We start from the raw sequence: 19,433 nt of genomic DNA, 5'->3' as shown, positions 1-19,433 counted from the left end.
TATGAAGTGGTAATAGGAAAAATGTGGCAAATTCGAAATATAATATGTTTTGTGTCTAGAATAAAATTATTATTTTTCATATAATTTGCATACATGGATTAACACAATGTCTCTTGGCTGAAGTTCTTCCTTTTTTTCATAAAGGGGAGCTATTGTAATTGACATATTTCTTTAATCACAGATCCCTTTTTTAAAGTGAAATCTTGAAGTGCAATATATGGACCGCACCTCTGGGATTAAGCCAAACCAAATTAAAATACAGGCAGTATAGGTGGGTTCCTCTAATGTATTTTTAAAATAATAGAGCTAGGTTCTTTAATTCTTAAATGTTAAGATTGATACAATGCAAACACCTCTTTCTCTTAACAGCATGTATTTTATGCAAAATATCTGGCCACTTGCTTTGGGTCCTTGACAATCAACAAGGGGAGATAACTAGATTTACAGGCTCCATTAGTATCATTAGGTATGTTCTATCCTGTGTTTATCTTCAATTTCAAATATCAGTTAGGTATATCCACAGTGATCATGTGGTATAAGCACATTGTTGAGATACATAGAAGGCTTATTCAGCCGCTATTAACATAGACGTTAGTATATTCTGTGTAAAATTAGTCATGTAAGACATGGAGTAAATATCGACTTTGTATAGAGGGGCTTATTTTAATGTTTTTTATTTATTTAGATATTATTTGAAAAGTCTGTTTGTCCTGAAGAAGGTGAAGTGTCACCGAAACGTCGCGTCAACAGTTTTCTCAGAACCATTGAAATATTGGTTTGTGAGTGTTTTTATTATTGTTTTTTCCATTTGTTTTATGTACCCTCACGAGATTGTCATATGTTTGTAAATTCATGACAACGAAGTTTTTAACCGAAAGTTTTTTAATAAATATCAAATATCCGTACAGTTTTATTTCCTATTTCAAATGTGGTAGGGTGTATTGAATGTCTAGTTTGTTTAGGAGATCTCATCCAAGGTGCCCATAACACATGATCAATCTTGATCCATCTGGTTTGTAGTATCTTAGAACAAGTGATCTTTCTTTTCTGTCAAGGAGAAAAGGGAATTTGTTTATTTTATGCTTCGCATACCTGCCCCTTTTTATGTTGATCAGGGTATCTCCCTTATATTTGCACACTCTATCTTATTGGAGCCAGATGTATTTATTGGCCTACATACTGCTAGTCTTCCACATCAAATGATAACAAATTGTAAAATAGCCTGAACTGTACCCCTAAGTGCCTGTGGGAACACAATTTGTAAAAGTTATACTCTAGGTAGGCATGACTGCCTACCTCTTCTCAGAAATGTGTTATATTACAATTCACATTCATCAAAGCTTGACATGACATTTGGAAGCCGTAGACTTATTCATGCATCTCAAGTTTTCAAATCGCCATAAAGAAGATGGACCCTCTGATGAACTTTTTGTGCCCTGCATATATGTAATGCACTATTGGATATTGCTGCTTAAACATTTTGCTCTGACTTACCTGTGATACCAGTAAAATGCATTGTATGATAAGGATGTATAATTTGTGCTTTGCGATAGTTGATGCTGAATTAATTTAATGATATAAATAATTATTTATACTGCCCCTCCTTTTTCTTTGCAATTTATTTATTATATTACCATTTTTATTGAATTACCATTGTATCAATGTTTACACATGAAACACAGATGCAAGTTTAACCTTGTGTAATTTTTTTATACATATTATTTAGATTATGTTGATATTGAAAATACAATTCAATAATGCTTTTTATGTTAACATTTATTTACTATGTGAGCTATGTAGGATTAGATTTGTTTATGTTGTTTTCTAACTTATGGCGCTTTCTTATTTGGGTTAATAAATTCTAAGAAAAAACCTTACACGTAAAATCATTTAAAAACACCTTTTCTCATTTTTATGTTAAAATTGATGGATAGATATTTAGTGTTTTCCTTTTTTGCTGATTTCATCTCCATATTTGTTTTTTTCCGTTTCCGACCTAAGTGTCTGATTAGGATGGCGGGTAGACCGCCACCGACAGGCTGTTGGTGGCGGTCTCCCCGCCATCCTAAGCAGCTTTTCCGCCTGCCAGATCTTGATGGTGGGCGGTGTGCAGGTGGCCGGAAAGCCCGACCGCCACCAGGCACCGCCGTAAGGATTAGGATGGTCCCTCCCTGCCAACCTTTCCATGGTGGGTCACCTGCCATGGAAAGGCTGGCGAGGACGGACATTAGGGGCCGTAGCGGGCCCCCTTCACCCTGGGCCCTTTTCTTTGGGTGTGGGGGGCACTCAAGGTGCCCCCCAACAGATCCCTGTACCAAGTGACAAGGCACCGCATTGTGCTTCTAGTACAGAGATGTGTAACACATCCCTTTTTTCCTCTGCAGTGGGTTCTGCTGCCAGCAGCACTCGCCGCAATGGAAAACCTGTACAATGAGGTTGCCACCATGGCGGTCACATTGTAATTTGGCCTGTGGAACCCCCGACACCATGTCGGGAGGTCCCCATCTCCGTTAGGGTAGCGGGCGCACATTAGTCCATCCGCCATCCTAATCAGGCCCTGAGTACCTGATGGTTCACCGGATGGACATTTTTAATGTGAGCAATAAAGAGTAAAAGGACACATGGCATTTGTGAAATAGCAACTTGGGCAACTTCATGGCATGTGCCTTTGCAATGTCACTTTTCTATCTTAACTGAAGAAGAATAGAAGAACAGAACGTTTCAGAGAAATGTTCTACATATGTTACAGTTTTGTCAACTTTACAAACAGTTCATCTTGCACAATGTCACTGACTACAGAAGGTTAAAATTGCATTTAAGCTCATGATGCAAAGATTTTGCATTTAACCATAATGCACAGCTGCACACATATGAACAACTGTAAAATGTTTCTATTGTATTTCTTCCATAAAACAAACGCATGGAAGAGGTAAGCTTTAGCCTTTATTGCAACTCTGGTGCGACCGAACATCTGCTTCTCCCAGCTTCATAAATGAATTCCCCTTCGTTTGAACAATACCTTTCTAAACAGTAAAGAACTTTACAATCACATTCTACAAAATACATAACATAGAAAAGGGACCAAACATCCCACATCCCCTTTCCTACGGAGTTTAAATACAAACACAAACTCCAATGCAGATTATAACTCAAATTGCAAAAATATTAATACAATAATACAATACTATTAAAGTCTAAAATTAACAAAATCAAGAAACAAGAATGAAAATATGGTTCAAGAATCTAACAATGGAAAATAATCTTTTAGATAAGAAGGGTGCTTAATATAATGTTTAGATTTAGTCCTATTGAGAGCTGCCTCCCTTTCTTGATCAATCAAGGGTTCATTTCCACCATCCTCTCCAGCACTGGTATACTTATTACATCTAGACTCAACACACACCTCATTTGTCAACCAATGCTAATACATTTCCCTTAGTTAATAATAACCTTTTATCTCATTCCCCTCACACCTACATTTATCATTACTACTCTTGTGCCAAACCCTTCCATTGCTAAGCCTGGCTGAATTCAGAAAAAAATCTCTATCCTCCAATGGTTCTGAAAACAAACTTTCTCTGCACATTGCCTGGTTTCTTAACATACACTCTGTCTCTAACCTCCAATGGTTCTGAAAACAAATTTTCTCTGCACATTGCCTGGTTTCTTAACATACACTCTGTCTCTAACCTCCAATGGTTCTGAAAACAAATTTTCTCTGCACATTTCCTGGTTTCTTAATATACACTGTCTCCCTTATCCAATTTGGAAATCATTCTAGCAACTCTCTTGTCATAGGAATTTTTGCATGCAAATTAACCCTTTTCAGTGTTATATTTCACTACTGCTGTTGCTGTGTCCACATGTCTAGAATGTGACAGGCAGCTTTGATTCCCTTTAGTAAAAGGAACTCTTCCTTCATGATCGTAAGGAGACTAATCATCTTTCTTACTTCCCATATCCGTGCTTTCCTTTCACTCATTGCCATCTGAACTATATGCCTTTAATAACAAAATTAAACTTTTCCACTTCACCCCTTCCCCTTTGGACGATACAAAGATGTGACCTTGTGTTTACCCCATTCCGTCTTAAAAATCGTTCTACTTCTTCAGCCATGAACTGAGCATCATTATTAGTAAGAACTGTATTAGGTAAACCTTCTCTTTGAAAAACCTCCTCCAAAAACCCCACAACATTAGATGTATCACCCCGTTCAATAAATAAGAAATAATCAATTGCTGTCAAAACAAATGCTCTCATCTACTACCAGACAGTAATATTCATAGCCATGCAATGTTGGAACTCGGAACAGGATGTAAAGGAGGTTTCAAAGTCCTTTGTGATTTGTTAGTACGCTCATTATCCACACACATTTTTACCCTAAGTTCCACTTCCATGTCTACTCCAGGTCACCAGTATAGTTATTTGCCCCTCTTCTTACTCTGTACAATTCTGATATGTCCTTCTTGACAAAAATTTGTAGTGCATAATAACTTGTCATGCACTACAGAAAGCTCACTCTTTCACCTCCTAAATTCCTTTGCAATATTTATCCACAAATTAGTTTTTTTGCCAACCTTCACCCACCCAACTCTTCACCACTTTTAAATGTTCATCTTTAACATCAACATGTTGTACTCTTCTTTCGTAATTACTTCTGTAGTTTCAGTAGCCAACCAAGATACACTGCAATCCTCCCATTTATCCTGAGGTATTTCATCCACAGGTAATGGAAGGCAGCTCAAACAGCTAGCTACTTCATTCTTTACTCCTGGAACATATTGTACTTTATAAGTGAAATCAATGAGTCTCATTGAAAATCGTGCACCCAAGGGGTGGCTGAATTCAACTCCTCTGTGGTGAGAAGGTTTGTCAGAGGTTTATGATCACATTTTACTCACTCTTCTCAACACCACACAAATTATATGGCCGCACACAGGGGTCATGTCCGTGACCTCAAGTTTCACATGACGTCACAGCGTTATGGCGTCAGTCACATTAACAACAATCGAGAACGTACCCCATCTTATGCTCCCGGGGCTCCCACTGTTAATGTGGTAAGGCGCGTATACAACTCAAGTGCCTATATTCTCTGCACACTTGAGTTTTGCTTTTAATTCTGCTCTACACAGCAATCCAACGGCGGGAGTTTCAATGTAGTGTTGAACTCTTTGTCACTCACCTTTTCCCCGTGTTTTATGCAGTGCCGTCTTGACAGCGCTTTATGCGCAGCTTAATCAGAGCTGCAACTGGGTGACATGCATGGTTTCTTTCTTCTACGAAATGTAATGACTTTCCTCCACAAAGAGCAGACTGCATTAGGTAAGCCTTCGTTTTATTGCGGCCACGGTGTGAGCTTACATCTGCTACTGCCAGCTCACAGGTCCTTCAATTAATTCCCCTTTGTTTCAGCATTAATATAAACAGTAAAGAACCTTATAACCACATTGTGCAAAATCTATAACATAGAAAAGAGACCCAACACCATGCTGTTCTCGACAGAAGGGAGAAATATTGATTTTAGCCAGGGGCTGCTAGAGTGAGACCAGGAGTTGAAAGGAGGAGCAGAGGGGACATGGGGGGCGGCTGCTACCCCGGCGATCTCTAATTAAAGTCCGTGCTGTTTGACATCTGTGCACTTCCATGCTGTTTTCATGCTATTGCTTTCACATGCAATCCGCCCAGTCGCTCACCAACAGACCCGTAGCATAATACAATGATAGTCACCTTTTTCTAATTTTACCATGAGGGGTGGCAAATCACCAGAGATCCTGCAGGCTTCACTCGCTCCAGAAGAGCAGCTGTCCTACATCAGCATCCTAGCAGCCGAAAGCCAAGCAGAGAGATGTATGCAGACTGCAAGAACAGGGGGAAGGACAGCTCCCTTAGGAGAAATAAAGCCTGTATTTCAACCCTGGCCTGAATTTCCTACAGGCACGCTTGTGCACGCAGGGGTTACACACCATCAGCTCAGGATGTTTAAAGGCTGTGCAGTGAGGTCCTTTCCTGAACTTCTGCACTGGTTTCAGCAGGGCATGGTTTCTTCAGAATCTGTGCCTACGGTCTCCAGGTACTGCTAAGATGGAGTTGCTACATGCTTAGGTCTTTCTACCAAAAGCATTGTAATGTGATGGTGAGATGAACCTCGCGTTTTGCTTCAGAAGCGAGGTGATGGCAATTTTTAACAAACTTTAGCTCAAAGAAGGGCATTTAATAATGACACATTACATAATACATGTTATTGGATATCCTTTGGAAGGCCTGAGCCTCATTCTATTCATATTTACAGCCGAACTGGTGTGAACATCTGAGAAGTAAATACATTTTAGGATCCATAGCTAAAGATGTGATGAATGAAAACCTTCATTTTAAATGAATGAAATATCTGTGACAAAAACATGCTAGACATTCAAGAATTTCAACGCACCACCAGAGGGTAGAGAGTGATATATGCACCATTGAGAATACACATATGTTATAAGGAATAAGGTACCCCGCCAGCTGTGTATATTGAGGCTACTGCAAGACACCTCATAATCGCCTTCTGCCTCCATATGGTCATGGAGTCCTTCCATTCATTGACTTGCAGAATTCTAACAGTGCAAACGGGCCACACGCTTTTCCATATATATATTTATGTTCAGTGGAAATTAACAGGCCCTTTTGGCAAATCAGATGGGTTCTTTGTACTGCAATCCAGCTGACTGAGTGCAAGATGACAGCCGGCAGCTATTAGTGGAGATTGTTTTTGGCTGCCTAGTCAAAATGTTGATAGGAAGTCAAAAGTACACGTATTTTATTTACTGAAGTAACCATGTATACAATTCTGAAAAACTTAACTTTCAAGTAGGTTTTGAATACCATCTGACATTGTCATCAGCAGGTCAGAGCAGAACCCAGACCTGCATACTAACCTCTAGCAAGACCATAAGCCCTCTGACGGTTGCCCACTGGTGTCCATTTCTACTGAATGCACCTCCTCATCGTGATTAATTAAGTCTCACCAGTCTACATGTTGGACAACTGCGATCATTCTCTATTCTCTCGTGACCGAGTGGGCTATATTTTAGATCTCATTCGGAAAGAATGCAAATTGACAGACATAATCTCTCAAGTGACTACATTGAATTTGTAGGAATCTCGTACTTGGAAGAGACGAGTAGATTTCTGCTGCTATTGCATAACACCATCTTTAGAGAGCTGTGGTTTGAAAATATAAGCGTAAATCAATCTACATGGCACTATATGTTTGATTCGACAAAACTGATGGGTCATCCCACAAGACTGTCAGGTAAATCAAATTATGTCTCCGGGGAGCAGATGTGTTTTCAATATTTCTATTTACTACTTCACTAAATCTCAGGTGTATAAGGTGCTTAATTTGTAAAAGAATGAGTGCCAGTCCCCAAGGCTCTACTCAGAAGCTTGTGGCAAGTGCTATTAAATGTCAGTCCACCGATTTTCAAGGCTGCAAAGTCTTGAGTCCAACTTATGTCTAATCCACCATCCATCCCTGTTTAATCCACCACCAGACAATCCCTGCCCCTTTATTTCACTTTTGCACCATTCTGCATAAGGAAAACCTTTTGTGGGGTTTTCTTCCCCGTTTTCTTCCTCCTTTCCTCTGTGTGTGTTTTCCCTCTCCAGCTCTCCGGAAATGTCTGATGTGAAAAAATTAGTGCTTGCCCCCCAAAATGAGTGCCGGTGGCTGCCACCGGCAACCATTGGCTCAAATTAAGCACTGAGTGTATGGATGAGTGCCATTTCAGTTAGCATCCTTGGGTTCGACTCTGTAGGTTCCTGCTTCTTGTAATACACTGTTTCATGACTGACAGAGGGAGTGTCCAAGGGACTTTAGGGTTGCAAACCACTGCTCTCTTGTCTATTGCAGATGCCAGGTTTTCTAGTGGTGCCTGGGATATGCCTATTTTCAATACCAACACTTGCCTTTGGCCTACAGTCTTCAATTTCACACAACCCAAAGTCTAATAAAATACTGAAATGAAATCATTTTGATACAATGAATAGGAAAATGCAACAGGTCTGATGAACAAGTATATGTAATTAAGGATCCATTCTATGCATGGCATGCAAAGGTTTCCTCCATGTTAATGGACATACAGACCATTTCCAACAACTTCATCATACATTCATTGTTCAGTACTATAACTGATCTTATCATATATTATTTTGATGTAGTACAATAGTACTGAATTTCTAATATCGGCCTGCAAGAATGTCGAAAGGTAAGTGTATATAGGTAACTATAGGTTAACAATTCTTAAGAGAACTTCTAAATAACTTGACGTTTTATGTATATATTAGGTTAATGGTGAGTAAAGCTACACTTACCTACATATACTTATCTTAACAATATACTGGTAATCGATATTATCCAGTTGATATACCTTGATATTCTGACGTATAACCATTCATTGTCAATAATTGTTAGACTTACCATTGTCCTAAGCACATTGCTTTTTTTCAACATAAAAAAAAAAAACATGAAATAAAGAGTTACCTGTCGCCTCCACCATTCCTTCCAAGATCACAACAATTTCCAGATCCTCTTTGGCCATCTGGGCTTTAGAAATGTCCCAGAAAGGGCTTTGCTGGTTAATTTCATGACAGATGATCAACGGTGACACCAAGAAAAGGCGGTCGTCTCCTGTGTCGTATCCAACGTTGATATCCGTCTGGTTGAGTGGTATAAACTCTCCCTCCTTTGTCTGTTTGGATTTGATCAGCTTGGCCCTTATTGATGCTTCTACTATGTGTGAGTTCCTAAGGTCTCCAACTCGAAACATTAGGCAAAGTTTCCCATCACGCATGGAAATTACTGCGTTGGTAGAAAAAACAAGAGTCTCTGCCCGCTTCTTGGGCTGGGAGATTTTCACAAACATGCAACCAACCATAAATGCATTAACAATAGACCCTAAAACGGATTGAACTAAAAGAAGGATAATTCCTTCAGGACATTTGTCTGTGATGACCCTATAACCATATCCAATTGTGGTTTCTGTTTCTATTGAGAATAAAAACGCTGAGACAAACCCGTTGAGGTTGTCCACACAAGGACTCCATGACTTGTCTCCTATATGGTCCAGATCCCCTCGAATGTACGCAATGAGCCACCATATCATTCCAAAGAAAAGCCACGTGACGGTGTACACCAAGACAAAGATGAATAAGTTAAACCGCCATTTTAGGTCAACTAGCGTTGTGAAAATGTCACTCAAGTACCGGTAGGTCTCTCTCACATTCCCATGGTGGACGTTGCATTTCCCATCTTTCCTCACATACCGCTGGATCTTCCTCTTCTTACATTCCTTGATTTTGTGTTTTGGTAGATCTTCTCTGGCCTGTTTGGGCAGCTTCGGCTGCCGAATGGTGATTGGGCTCTCCACGTCCTGCTCCATCGAGCCTACTTCCACAACGTAAGCTGCTTTCGAGAGACAAAAAAAAAAGAGATTGCATTTCAGTATGTATTTGTTTGTTTTAATCAACATAATAAGTCTTCTGATAATGTGGCAGGAACACAGCTTGTGCAGCTGCATAATTGCAAATTAGGAGACGGTTGTCAATCTTACATTGTCTGATGGGACATGCCTTTCCCTGTGCCTCTGTACCCCCCCTTTCTTGAATCTAATCAGGGACTTCTCACAGCCCAGACGGATATTCAATTTTCATATTAAATACAGAGCTCTTCTTTTTATTGAATAACTGTGTGTTGTCTAACTTTATAGGTCTACTGGGATCTTTTGTAAGATATCGCTCTACAGAAAAAATGAAAAAAACTTCTGTAGGAGAGAGCACAGCAGGGGGTTTACACGAGTAAGCAACAATTAGAAATTATTTTTGATGATAAATTGTTATTTAAAACACCATGTATTTCTGTATATGCTAATACACAAAGACGGTACTAATATTTAATAGTTAGGATTTGCAAACCACTTCTAAATTTATTGAAATGCAAATCAACCAGCCACGGTTAAAGTGGGAAACTTCAAGAGTTATCTAATGTTGCCGCAATTTGAAGTAGATTTGCTGAGCTGTCTTAGAGCGAGTAAAAGGATGGGGAAGCGTGCAGCCCAATGAGTGACAAACAACGCAAACATGCACATTCGTACTTTTATCAATGTTGTTTTAAGCAGACTATGCCAACATCTGCTACACTACAGCATTTGTTTATGGAGTACCTGCATTTTTTTTTTGTGCACAAGTGGGGTACATTTGTGGTGTGACACCATTGAGGCCTTCTGTGAAGAATAGTGTGCGTGGGAGCCATGTTGTGAGGCTTTAGTTTGAGGACTGTCATGCTTGGGATGACACGCCTGCCATTGTATGGGTTCTCCTGGTTGAATGAGACTTTAAGTTTTATATATTGTCTCAAATTTGATCAGACATATGTATACAGCGTGGACTTGGACATAGATGGTAGTGGAGTGCTGCACTTAGCAGCAAAATGAATATTCAATATTTAAAGAGAGAAGGACGTGCAGGCACGTCTCCAATGAAAACGTGAGCCAATAAATGCAGACTTAAATTTAGAAGAAAATCCATGTCAGTGAATAAACAGTAGGGGAGGTAGGGCCGGGGGAGGGAAGGGATATTGCCTAGTTGGAGATTTCGTTGCGCATGAGCGCTAATGATTACAGTAGTCGTTATCGATGGTGAGCAACCAGTGGACATGTGGGTGCGTGGCTAGAACTTTAAGCCCATGCATGGATGCACAGAACAGTGATCAAAGCCTTCTACACAAAACCTGGTGCTCAAAACTAGCCAAGTTTTGCTCATAACCATTTATCTACTCGCCCACATATGACATTCCCTGATTATCGTTAATTGACACAGACATACAGCTCCTCGAATTGGCTTAACTCTTTAGGTGAACTGAAGTAGGCGCCCTCCTCCCATTACCAACAGTATATGAATAGAGTGTTAGTTGTCTTGTTCACAGACATACAAGCATATGTGTCATACATTCACATACATTTAAGAGTTTGCTTTCTATCCTGATATTTTATTTTTCTTTGGCTCCTATTGTGTTGGATTTTGAATCCTCTTTTGCATTATTACTATAAAATAATAATCTTATTTTTAAGTTTCTGCTTTCCTTTATTTCTGTGACTAGTTCAGCCCAGCTAAAGTCATTAGATCCAGAGCAGACATTGGGGGTTATTTAATGATGTTTGAATGGGCGCTCGTGTGGCCCTGCTCAATTTTGCACTGTGCCTACAGACTTTTATACTGGTAAGTAAATCATTGCAGCGATTTGTGTTACTGCATCATTTTGTATTGTACCGTAGTTATTCATATAGTGCCTACTACCCCTATGTGGGGCTCTAAAGCATTTATAATTCATTGTAATCTTGATTATAAAGGGTTGATTTGGCTGTCCAATACAATGAGCGTGACGTGTTACACCTAATGTTGCTTTTCCACAGGATCACAGTATTTTGGTTTGATCCAAAGCACCTAACACAGCAGTGCCTTATATACAGGCACTCATAGCATTTGCACATTAATAGTATGCTTCATCTTATGGTTGCATCACACTTAGTTCTGTGTGCGTGAGGTCACCAAGTGAACATGAATGCAGTCAATTGACCCCAGGATGTCAGGAAAGCCTGCTTTAGCATAGATGTTTGCTATGCTGTCATTAGTTGTGATCGTGTTCAAGGGGCTCACTCACTTTCTGCAAGGCATCATTGCTTAGCAGAGCATTTTGTGAAAGATTGTTTGAAAAATGCCATACACCAATCCTACTGTCAGCTGTGTAGCGCCTGTTGCACAGAATTAATGTACTGCTAGCATTTTAAGGCAGGAGAGGGGTGGCAGTGAATGCTTATGTAGGGCTCCAGGGTATCTGTAATAATGAAAATACGTTTTGTATGGTGCCCGTTGCGAGCTTCTGGATCTAAAGCTAACTCATCCTGTGATGCTGTGCCATTTGAGGTCATTGATTGGTGACCTGGTTTCCAATTTCATGCGGCATGATTAATTGTAGCAGAACATGGATCTGGCATAGCAGTGCTGCCTCGATGGTGGTGTACTGCAGAATGGAAGTGTGAGCTGCTGAAACCAGCCTGTGAGAACTTCCCTTGTCCGTGGTTGTTTAGGTAGGTCTGGCCCTGTGTGCAGGTGTGTGATATTTTATATTTTCAGCCTAAACTGTGCCTGTACTGTGTTTTTGCATTATTGTGTTGGTCTTAGCTTTGAGTATTTTGTTTTAGCTTTTTTTCATTCCCTACACTCTCAAGGGTTTCTACAACTTGCTTTTGACTGGAGGTGTTTTAGGGTAATATTTTCCACTTTTCAAGTTTCTCTCATACTTGTAATTGGGTGTTATTTTCCACACGCGTTATTTGGTAAATATCACATGATCTAAATATCATATGCATTAAATAGCACATGTGGACCACAGACGAGATATTTTGCACATGTGCTAAACATCACATGTGTTTTTTAACTATTACCCGACTCCCAGTCCTCAATAAAACAACAATGCACCCACATGACAGAATCAAAAGGACACAGGGCAGTCTAACCCCCCTCCGAGCCTACTCAGCAAATGGCTTAAAACCCCATGGCCCGAACTCCTTTTCCATCATCTACCCTCCCAACCTCTCACCTAAAGCGAAAAGAAATTTTAAACACAGGCTGATAAGACAGCACCATGAAACACTATTTGCAGACCTGTACCACTGCTCCTCAAAAGGCATGCAGAAAATGGATCTCATTTTCCACACCCAAAGTCCTGCGGGAGGAGATCCAACCTCCTCATCTCTAAAACTACTAGCACCCATCTCAGCTGCAAACTAACGTTCCTAATATTTAACCACCATACACGCAATGGCAACACCTTTGCTACCATTTACAGCAATGGCACAGTCCTGATCCAAGCCAACAACGACAACCTGTACGCATTTGACTCCCTGTTCCCCACTCTACGCAATGCCTTCACTCATTTACACCTCTCCCACTCAAACGTAACCTTATGCTCGAGTCAACCGTCCCTCCTGGAAAACTATCAAAACAATCCAACGATCCAAACCCAACCCTCCAACCTATCCCGCAGCCCCACCATCCCCTCTGTTTCCGCCTCCAACTCCTCCCCCAACTCACAAAACTCATCCCTATTTGCCATGTCAAACACAAGGCTCGTCCAGGATGATACACTACAGTCCTCTTGCAGCCTTCCCCTCTCCTCCCCCCACTCAACACTACTCCCAGCTAGCAACAAAGGAAACCGGCCCGCAGACAACAGCCCGAACTCCCTACTTGCACCAAAACCAGTGAAGTCGCCGCTCAATTCCCAAAACAATCTGTCACAACTTACCCCAAGAACCACATAGGTATCAGAAGCACAGGGAGCCTCACCCACACAGATAAGCTCTCTCCATCCATAAACACAGGCATCAGCAACACGCTGAGCCACTCCTCCTCAGACAAGCGCCCCCATCCATAGATGGCCATGTGCAGGACCTACCGATAATAAACTCCCCTACACCCTTCTCTATGAATACAGCCCAAAGACTGGCATGGCTGGAATACCAGCTGGAAATTGTAATACAGGGTATTAATAAAATCTTATCTAACCTCACCACTCCCACTACCCAATGCCCACCCCTCACACACACAGACACTTTCTCTAAACACACAAATCCCCACAAGGCCCAACGACTCAGATGGAACACATCCCCCTTCAGGAACCAGCCCCATAGATCCAAGAGAACTAGAGCTGCAATGTCCATGAAAGAGGCGAGGGATCTCGCCGAATCCTATAAAGCAACTCCAGCTGTCGCCCCCAGCTCCATGATCCAAATAATCACTGGATTTGGTAGAGACCATACTGTACCGAGAACGGTGAGACCTCCAGCTTACCTCACCAATATCCCTATGGCTCCCCCAAATGAGAAACTGAACAACAAGAGGGTGACCAACTGCATGCTCATAAACTGCAGATCTGCGAACAAATATGCAACAGAACTGTCCGAAACCATCCTAACCCACGACATAGACATCACGTTCATCACAGAAACCTGGTTGAACGAATCTTCACCCCCATCTTCGATATGCTTGTACCCTCGGGGTTCTCAATCATCAATAAAGACAGAAAGAACCAGCGAGGTGGGGGGACCGCAATCATACATAAAAGTAAATCTCTATAACAGAAACGGACTCCTTCAAATATAACACATTGGAATACCTAACCGCCACCATTAAGACGTCAGACAACAAAACGCTTTACTGCCACCTCCTCTACCATCCACCAGGCAACACCCCCTCATTTGGAGAATACCTTGCTGACCTGATAACACACTGCTCACTCTCAGACCTGAACAATCAAATGCGAGAGACCTAAACCTTCACTGGAATGATGTGAACAACCCTCCCATACAAACCTTAAATGAGCTTCTTCGCAATAACAATTTGAACCAACACTGCTCCGAGCAAACCCACAACAAAGGCTCAATCCTGGATGCCAACCCAGCACACGAAGGCTCAATCACCATCGACTGTACCCTCCCTGTTGACTGGTCACACCATCATATAATTCTATTTCATATCAATCAAAAGACACATCGACCGCCTTGCACAAATGAACACTTTCACTGGACAAGAAACCTAAGCCAGATCCCCCTCTCAGAACTAGAAGAAAGGATAAGTACACTCCTCCCCTCCATCACATGCGACAGGTCCACAACAGAACTTACCTCATATTACAATGCGTCTATGACCGCCATGCTTGACCAAATAGCTCCCCTGAAACAAAAGAAAATCAAGAACATTCCTTCGAGATCGTGGTTCAACACTGACCTAAACTTAGAAAGAAGACAACTAAGAGCTGCAGAAAGACTCTGGCGTAACAACCCGTCGACAATCCACCTTGATAAACTCAAAAAGGAACGTAGGAAATATAAAAAGCACATCAAAAATGAAAAATCCACCCTCTTCTGCGGTGCAGTAAACAATGCTAAAGATTGCCACAAAGAACTCTTCAATATCATTAGACAGTAAACATCCAAACCAAAACCTTCTGCAATTCCGGTCTCCAAAGTCCTATTTGACAAATTTGCCAATTTCTTTAATGAAAAAATATCAAAGATTGAGCTCCTCAGAGGATTGCCTCCGCCCACCCAATGAAAGTCCACCCCTTTATAAAGAAGACAATAACACACACAGGCAATCCGCAAACAACTGGAAAACATTCAAACCCATCACCGAAACTGAGATTATGGAATTGACTACCGGATCCAAGCCGTCACCACACATTGAAGACCCCCTCCCTGCCCAACTGGCCAAAAAACTGAAACTCTCCCTAGCCCCACTCTGGTCGAAGTAACACCATTACCGAAAAAAGCAGGCACTGACCCAAACGATCTCAACAACTTCAGACCTGTCTTCAATCTCCCATTCTGAGCCAAACTGCTAGAAAAAAGTGTTCTCCGTCAACTCACCCATCACATGGACAACAACGATCTTCTCGACCCTGACCAATCGGGCTTTAGAAAAGCTTGCAGCACAGAGACAGCTATCCTGAATTTCATTGATGACGTCCACAAATCACTTGACAAGGACTGCTGCTGTTTACTCATACTCCTAGACCTATCGGCGGCCTTTGAGATGGTTGACCACAAACTACTCATCAACGTACTCCGGGAAAGGGATGGAGCAGAAGGGGTGGTCCTACAGTGGCTCACTGCCTTCCTGCAAAACCGCTCTCAAAAAATAAAAATCAGAAACTTCACATCTGACCTACGCCCCATAAGCATAGGCCTTCCCCAAGGATAAGTTCTCTCACCTGCACTGTTCAACATTTACATGGAGCCACTCACCACCATACTCAAAAAAGCCAACATACCCTTCCACCTTTATGTTGACGACACCCAGATCTACCTAGAATGCTCCACCATAGCTGACATGCAAAGACTTAATGACACCCTAATAGAAGTCCAAAAATGGCTTTCCCAAAACCATCTGACACTCAACCAGGACAAAACGGAAATCCTCCTCATAGCCAACAAAGAGCAGACCCCCCGAACGCAGCTCCGTGGCGCTTACTGGAGGTACCTGGTGGACTATTTGGTCCCTAGGGACCCTCAGGATTGAAGAGGAATTAATTCCCCAACTTAAAACACGCCACAGGGCGTGTTTGCACACATGTCACCTCAAGCCCCGCCCCCTCCCTTCACCACTGTGCAAACGCGCCCCGTGGCGCATTTTAAGTTGGGGGATTAAATCCCCTAGAATCCTGAGAGTCCCTGGGGTGCAACTAGCCCACCAGGTACCTCCATTAAGCGCCACAGAGCTGCATTGCAGAGAGGTGTAAAAAGGGGCGTGGCCTCAGAACACCTCTCTGCAACACAGCTTCCTGGCGCATACTGGAGGTTCCTGGTGGGCTAGTTGGCCCCCAGGGACCCCCAGTATTCAAGGGTAATTAGTTCCCCATCTCCAAACATGCCAGGGGGCGCATTTGCAGAGTGCTGCAGGGAGGGGGCGTGGCCTCCGGCACAATGTTGGTCCTTTTTTTTTTTTAAAGGGGGGCTGTGTGGCCCCCCTTCCTTTTCTATTTTATTGACCCTGGGGACCCCATCCCCCAGGGCCTGACCCCCATTTTAAGAAAAAATTAAAAAAAATGTTATGGGAAGGGGGCCGCATGGGCCCCCCTCCCCTGGCCAATTCCGGCCCCGGGTACCCCATCCCCAGGGGCATGGCCAAATAATATTTTTTTTATTTATGGAGGGGGGCTGCGTGGCCCCCCTCCTAAGGCCTCTATTGGCCCCGGGGACCCCATCCCCGGGGCCTTTATTTATTTATAAAAAAAAATCTTTGGGAGGGGGGCCGAGTGGCCCCCCTCCCGGGCCACCTCTAGCCCGGGGACCCCATCCCCAGGGGCTGGCCCTCTCTATTGGGGACCGTGGGGGGTCCCCAATCCCCTCACGGTCCCGCCGGCTCCCCGTGTCCTGCGGGAGCCTGCATTGCTTTTCCACATGGGGAGCTACTAAGATGCAGCTCCCCGTGTGGAAAAGCAATCTGCTTAGGTTTTTGGAAGAGAGACCTGCTCTCTCTTCCAAAAACCAAAGCAGTTTGCTATGACAGGGCAGGAGCCGCGAGGCTCCCGCCCTGCCATAGCAAACTGCAGTGTCCCGGGGATGGGCACCCTGGGACACTGCAGGAGCCGGCCCTGGGGGGTGGCGGTCCCCAGGGCCATCAAGAGCTCCAGGAGGGGGGCCACGTGGCCCCCCTCCCAACATTTACAAAGCCCCGGGGGTAGTGATCCCCGGACGGACCCCCCTAATTTTAATATTTAGTGCCCCGGGGAGGTGGCGGTCCCCAGGGAGTGTGCGGAGACTGAAGCCCCCCCACAGGATTATTTATTTAAAAAAAAAGCAGCGGGGGCCGTGCGAATTTCCTATGAAAAATAGGTCTTGACTATAACTACCTACTGGCGACTGCCAGTAGGTAATATATATATATATATATATATGTCTGGCGGCTGAAACGCGTCATTTGGAAACTTGATGCTTGAATAAATCATCATTTACCTCTCAACTTTTCCTTTGGAGTCTGTTTCCTGGTGTTGCGCCTTTCTTTGGATGGTGGTACCCCATGGATCCTGCTGTGGAATGTATATATATATATATATATATATATATATATATATATTACCTACTGGCAGTAGCCAGTAGGTAGTTATAGTTAGGGCCTATTTTCCATAGGAAATCCGCAACATTCTATTTGGAATAACGTTGGCGCCGATTGATGAATCTTCACGAAAGTTTCCAAACTTTTGGCCAGCTCCGGTCCGCTCCTATCCTGAAACTTTCACGGTGATTCGTCAAGCGGGAGCCGAGAAAAAAGGGGGGGGTCCCAAAACACGTTTTCCCCATGCATTTTCCCATAGGACCTGTTGACGCAGCTACAGCCCGAACTGCTGAACGGAATTACACAAAATTTGGCAAAGAGGTAGTCCTCAGTTCAGACTCGTGCCTTTTGCTTAAATGGTGTAAATCCGTTCAGTAGTTCCTGAGAAAATTAGAGTTAAAAAGATAGATATATCTGGGCGGAGCCTCCCCACACATCTCATCGTGAGATCTGATTGGCTGTCAGTACTTCATCCAAGAAGTGTTGGCAGCCATCTTGGGACCAATATACATGATAGCACCTCATTAAAAAGCATTGCAGTTAATAGAAGGTTTTAAGACTTAGTTACACTATAAATCATTTGTTGATGGTACCATACTCATTTTAGGAATTGTGGTGTGTTCTAAGGTGATTTTACCATGTGAAAAAGCCTTCTGCTGTGATACCATGAATCATGTTTGAGAGAAAACTATTTTCTCATGCTTTTCCCACAGAGGTTTGGAAGGTGATCTATACGCTAAACTGAGAGCATATTTTCTGTAAATTCACATTATCTTTCTCAGTCATGTGAGAATGAAGTCTGACATTCTCAATAAAACATGTACATCCAAAAAGGGCAGAGACTGTCAGTTGATTCCTTTGTGTTCTACTGCAGCTTCCCAGAGTATTCTAAAGAACAACTAGAGCGCTAACAGTCCTACTTATGACAAACGTATTGCACACCTGAAGCCATCTTGATTGGAATAAAGTGGTAACTCTTAAAACATTTAATTTAAGAAGGAACAAAATGAGGGTGTTCATTTTGCCATAGAAAGTATGATTAGTGCTGCAGAAAGAAAAATTAGGGCACATTTTGAGTGACTTCTCAAATCCTCTTCTATTTCATTAAAAAATTCTGACATGCAGACTGAAACATGCACTTTCAATACCAGCAGCAGACTTCCCTGGTGAGCAGTAGCTTTACTACAGTGATCTAATAAGCAACTAGAGTGCTAACATTCTGAATTTATGGCAAATGTGTGACGCATCTGAATGCCTTCTTGATGGAATCAAAGTAAAAAACTTAAAGTATTTCCTACTGAGGAGACTGTAGTAAATGAGGAAATTAGGAAACTTCACAACAAATAAGTCTCCCAAAATGGCCACCTGAGACAAAGGAGCCCAAATGTAGCACAAATATCACCCAGATGTAGCCCAAGTATAGCCCAATGACAGAATGTCCCAGAGTGTTCTAACGAACAACTAGAGCGCTAACAGTCTTACTTATGACAAAAGTATGGCACACATGAATCCATCTTGAGTGGAATAAAGTGGTAACACTTAAAACATTTAATTTACAAAGGAACAAAATGAGGTGGTTCATTTTGCCATAGAAATTATGATTAGTGCTGCAGAAAGAAAAATTAGGGCACATTTTGACTTCTCAAATCCTCTTCTATTTCATAAAAAAATTCTGACATGCAGACTGAAACATGCACTTTGAATACCAGCAGCAGACTTCCCTGGTGAGCAGTAGCTTTACTACAGTGATCGAATGAGCAACTAGAGTGCTAACATTCAGA

At 42.3% G+C, this 19,433-nt stretch overlaps 1 protein-coding gene across 2 annotated transcripts in view; it reads right to left on the bottom strand.

Annotated features, from left to right (window-relative positions):
• The window catches only part of KCNJ6 (potassium inwardly rectifying channel subfamily J member 6), a 1,239,800-nt gene that overhangs the window by 244,694 nt on the left and 975,673 nt on the right, over nt 1-19,433 (bottom strand). The window contains exon 4 of one of the 2 annotated variants that reach the window (XM_085621266.1): nt 8,522-9,445. In XM_085621266.1, the coding sequence (XP_085477392.1) occupies nt 8,522-9,419 (898 nt within the window). In that variant the 5' untranslated portion in view covers nt 9,420-9,445. The remainder of the gene's footprint in view (nt 1-8,521; nt 9,446-19,433) is intronic. The other variant, XM_085621265.1, reaches the window with a different exon arrangement.

The sequence above is a fragment of the Triturus cristatus genome, chromosome 8 (genome assembly GCF_964204655.1).
Source record: "Triturus cristatus chromosome 8, aTriCri1.1, whole genome shotgun sequence".
NCBI lineage: Eukaryota > Metazoa > Chordata > Amphibia > Caudata > Salamandridae > Triturus > Triturus cristatus.
Note: the sequence above shows the minus strand (reverse complement) of the source record. Positions and strands in the feature narration are given on the sequence as shown.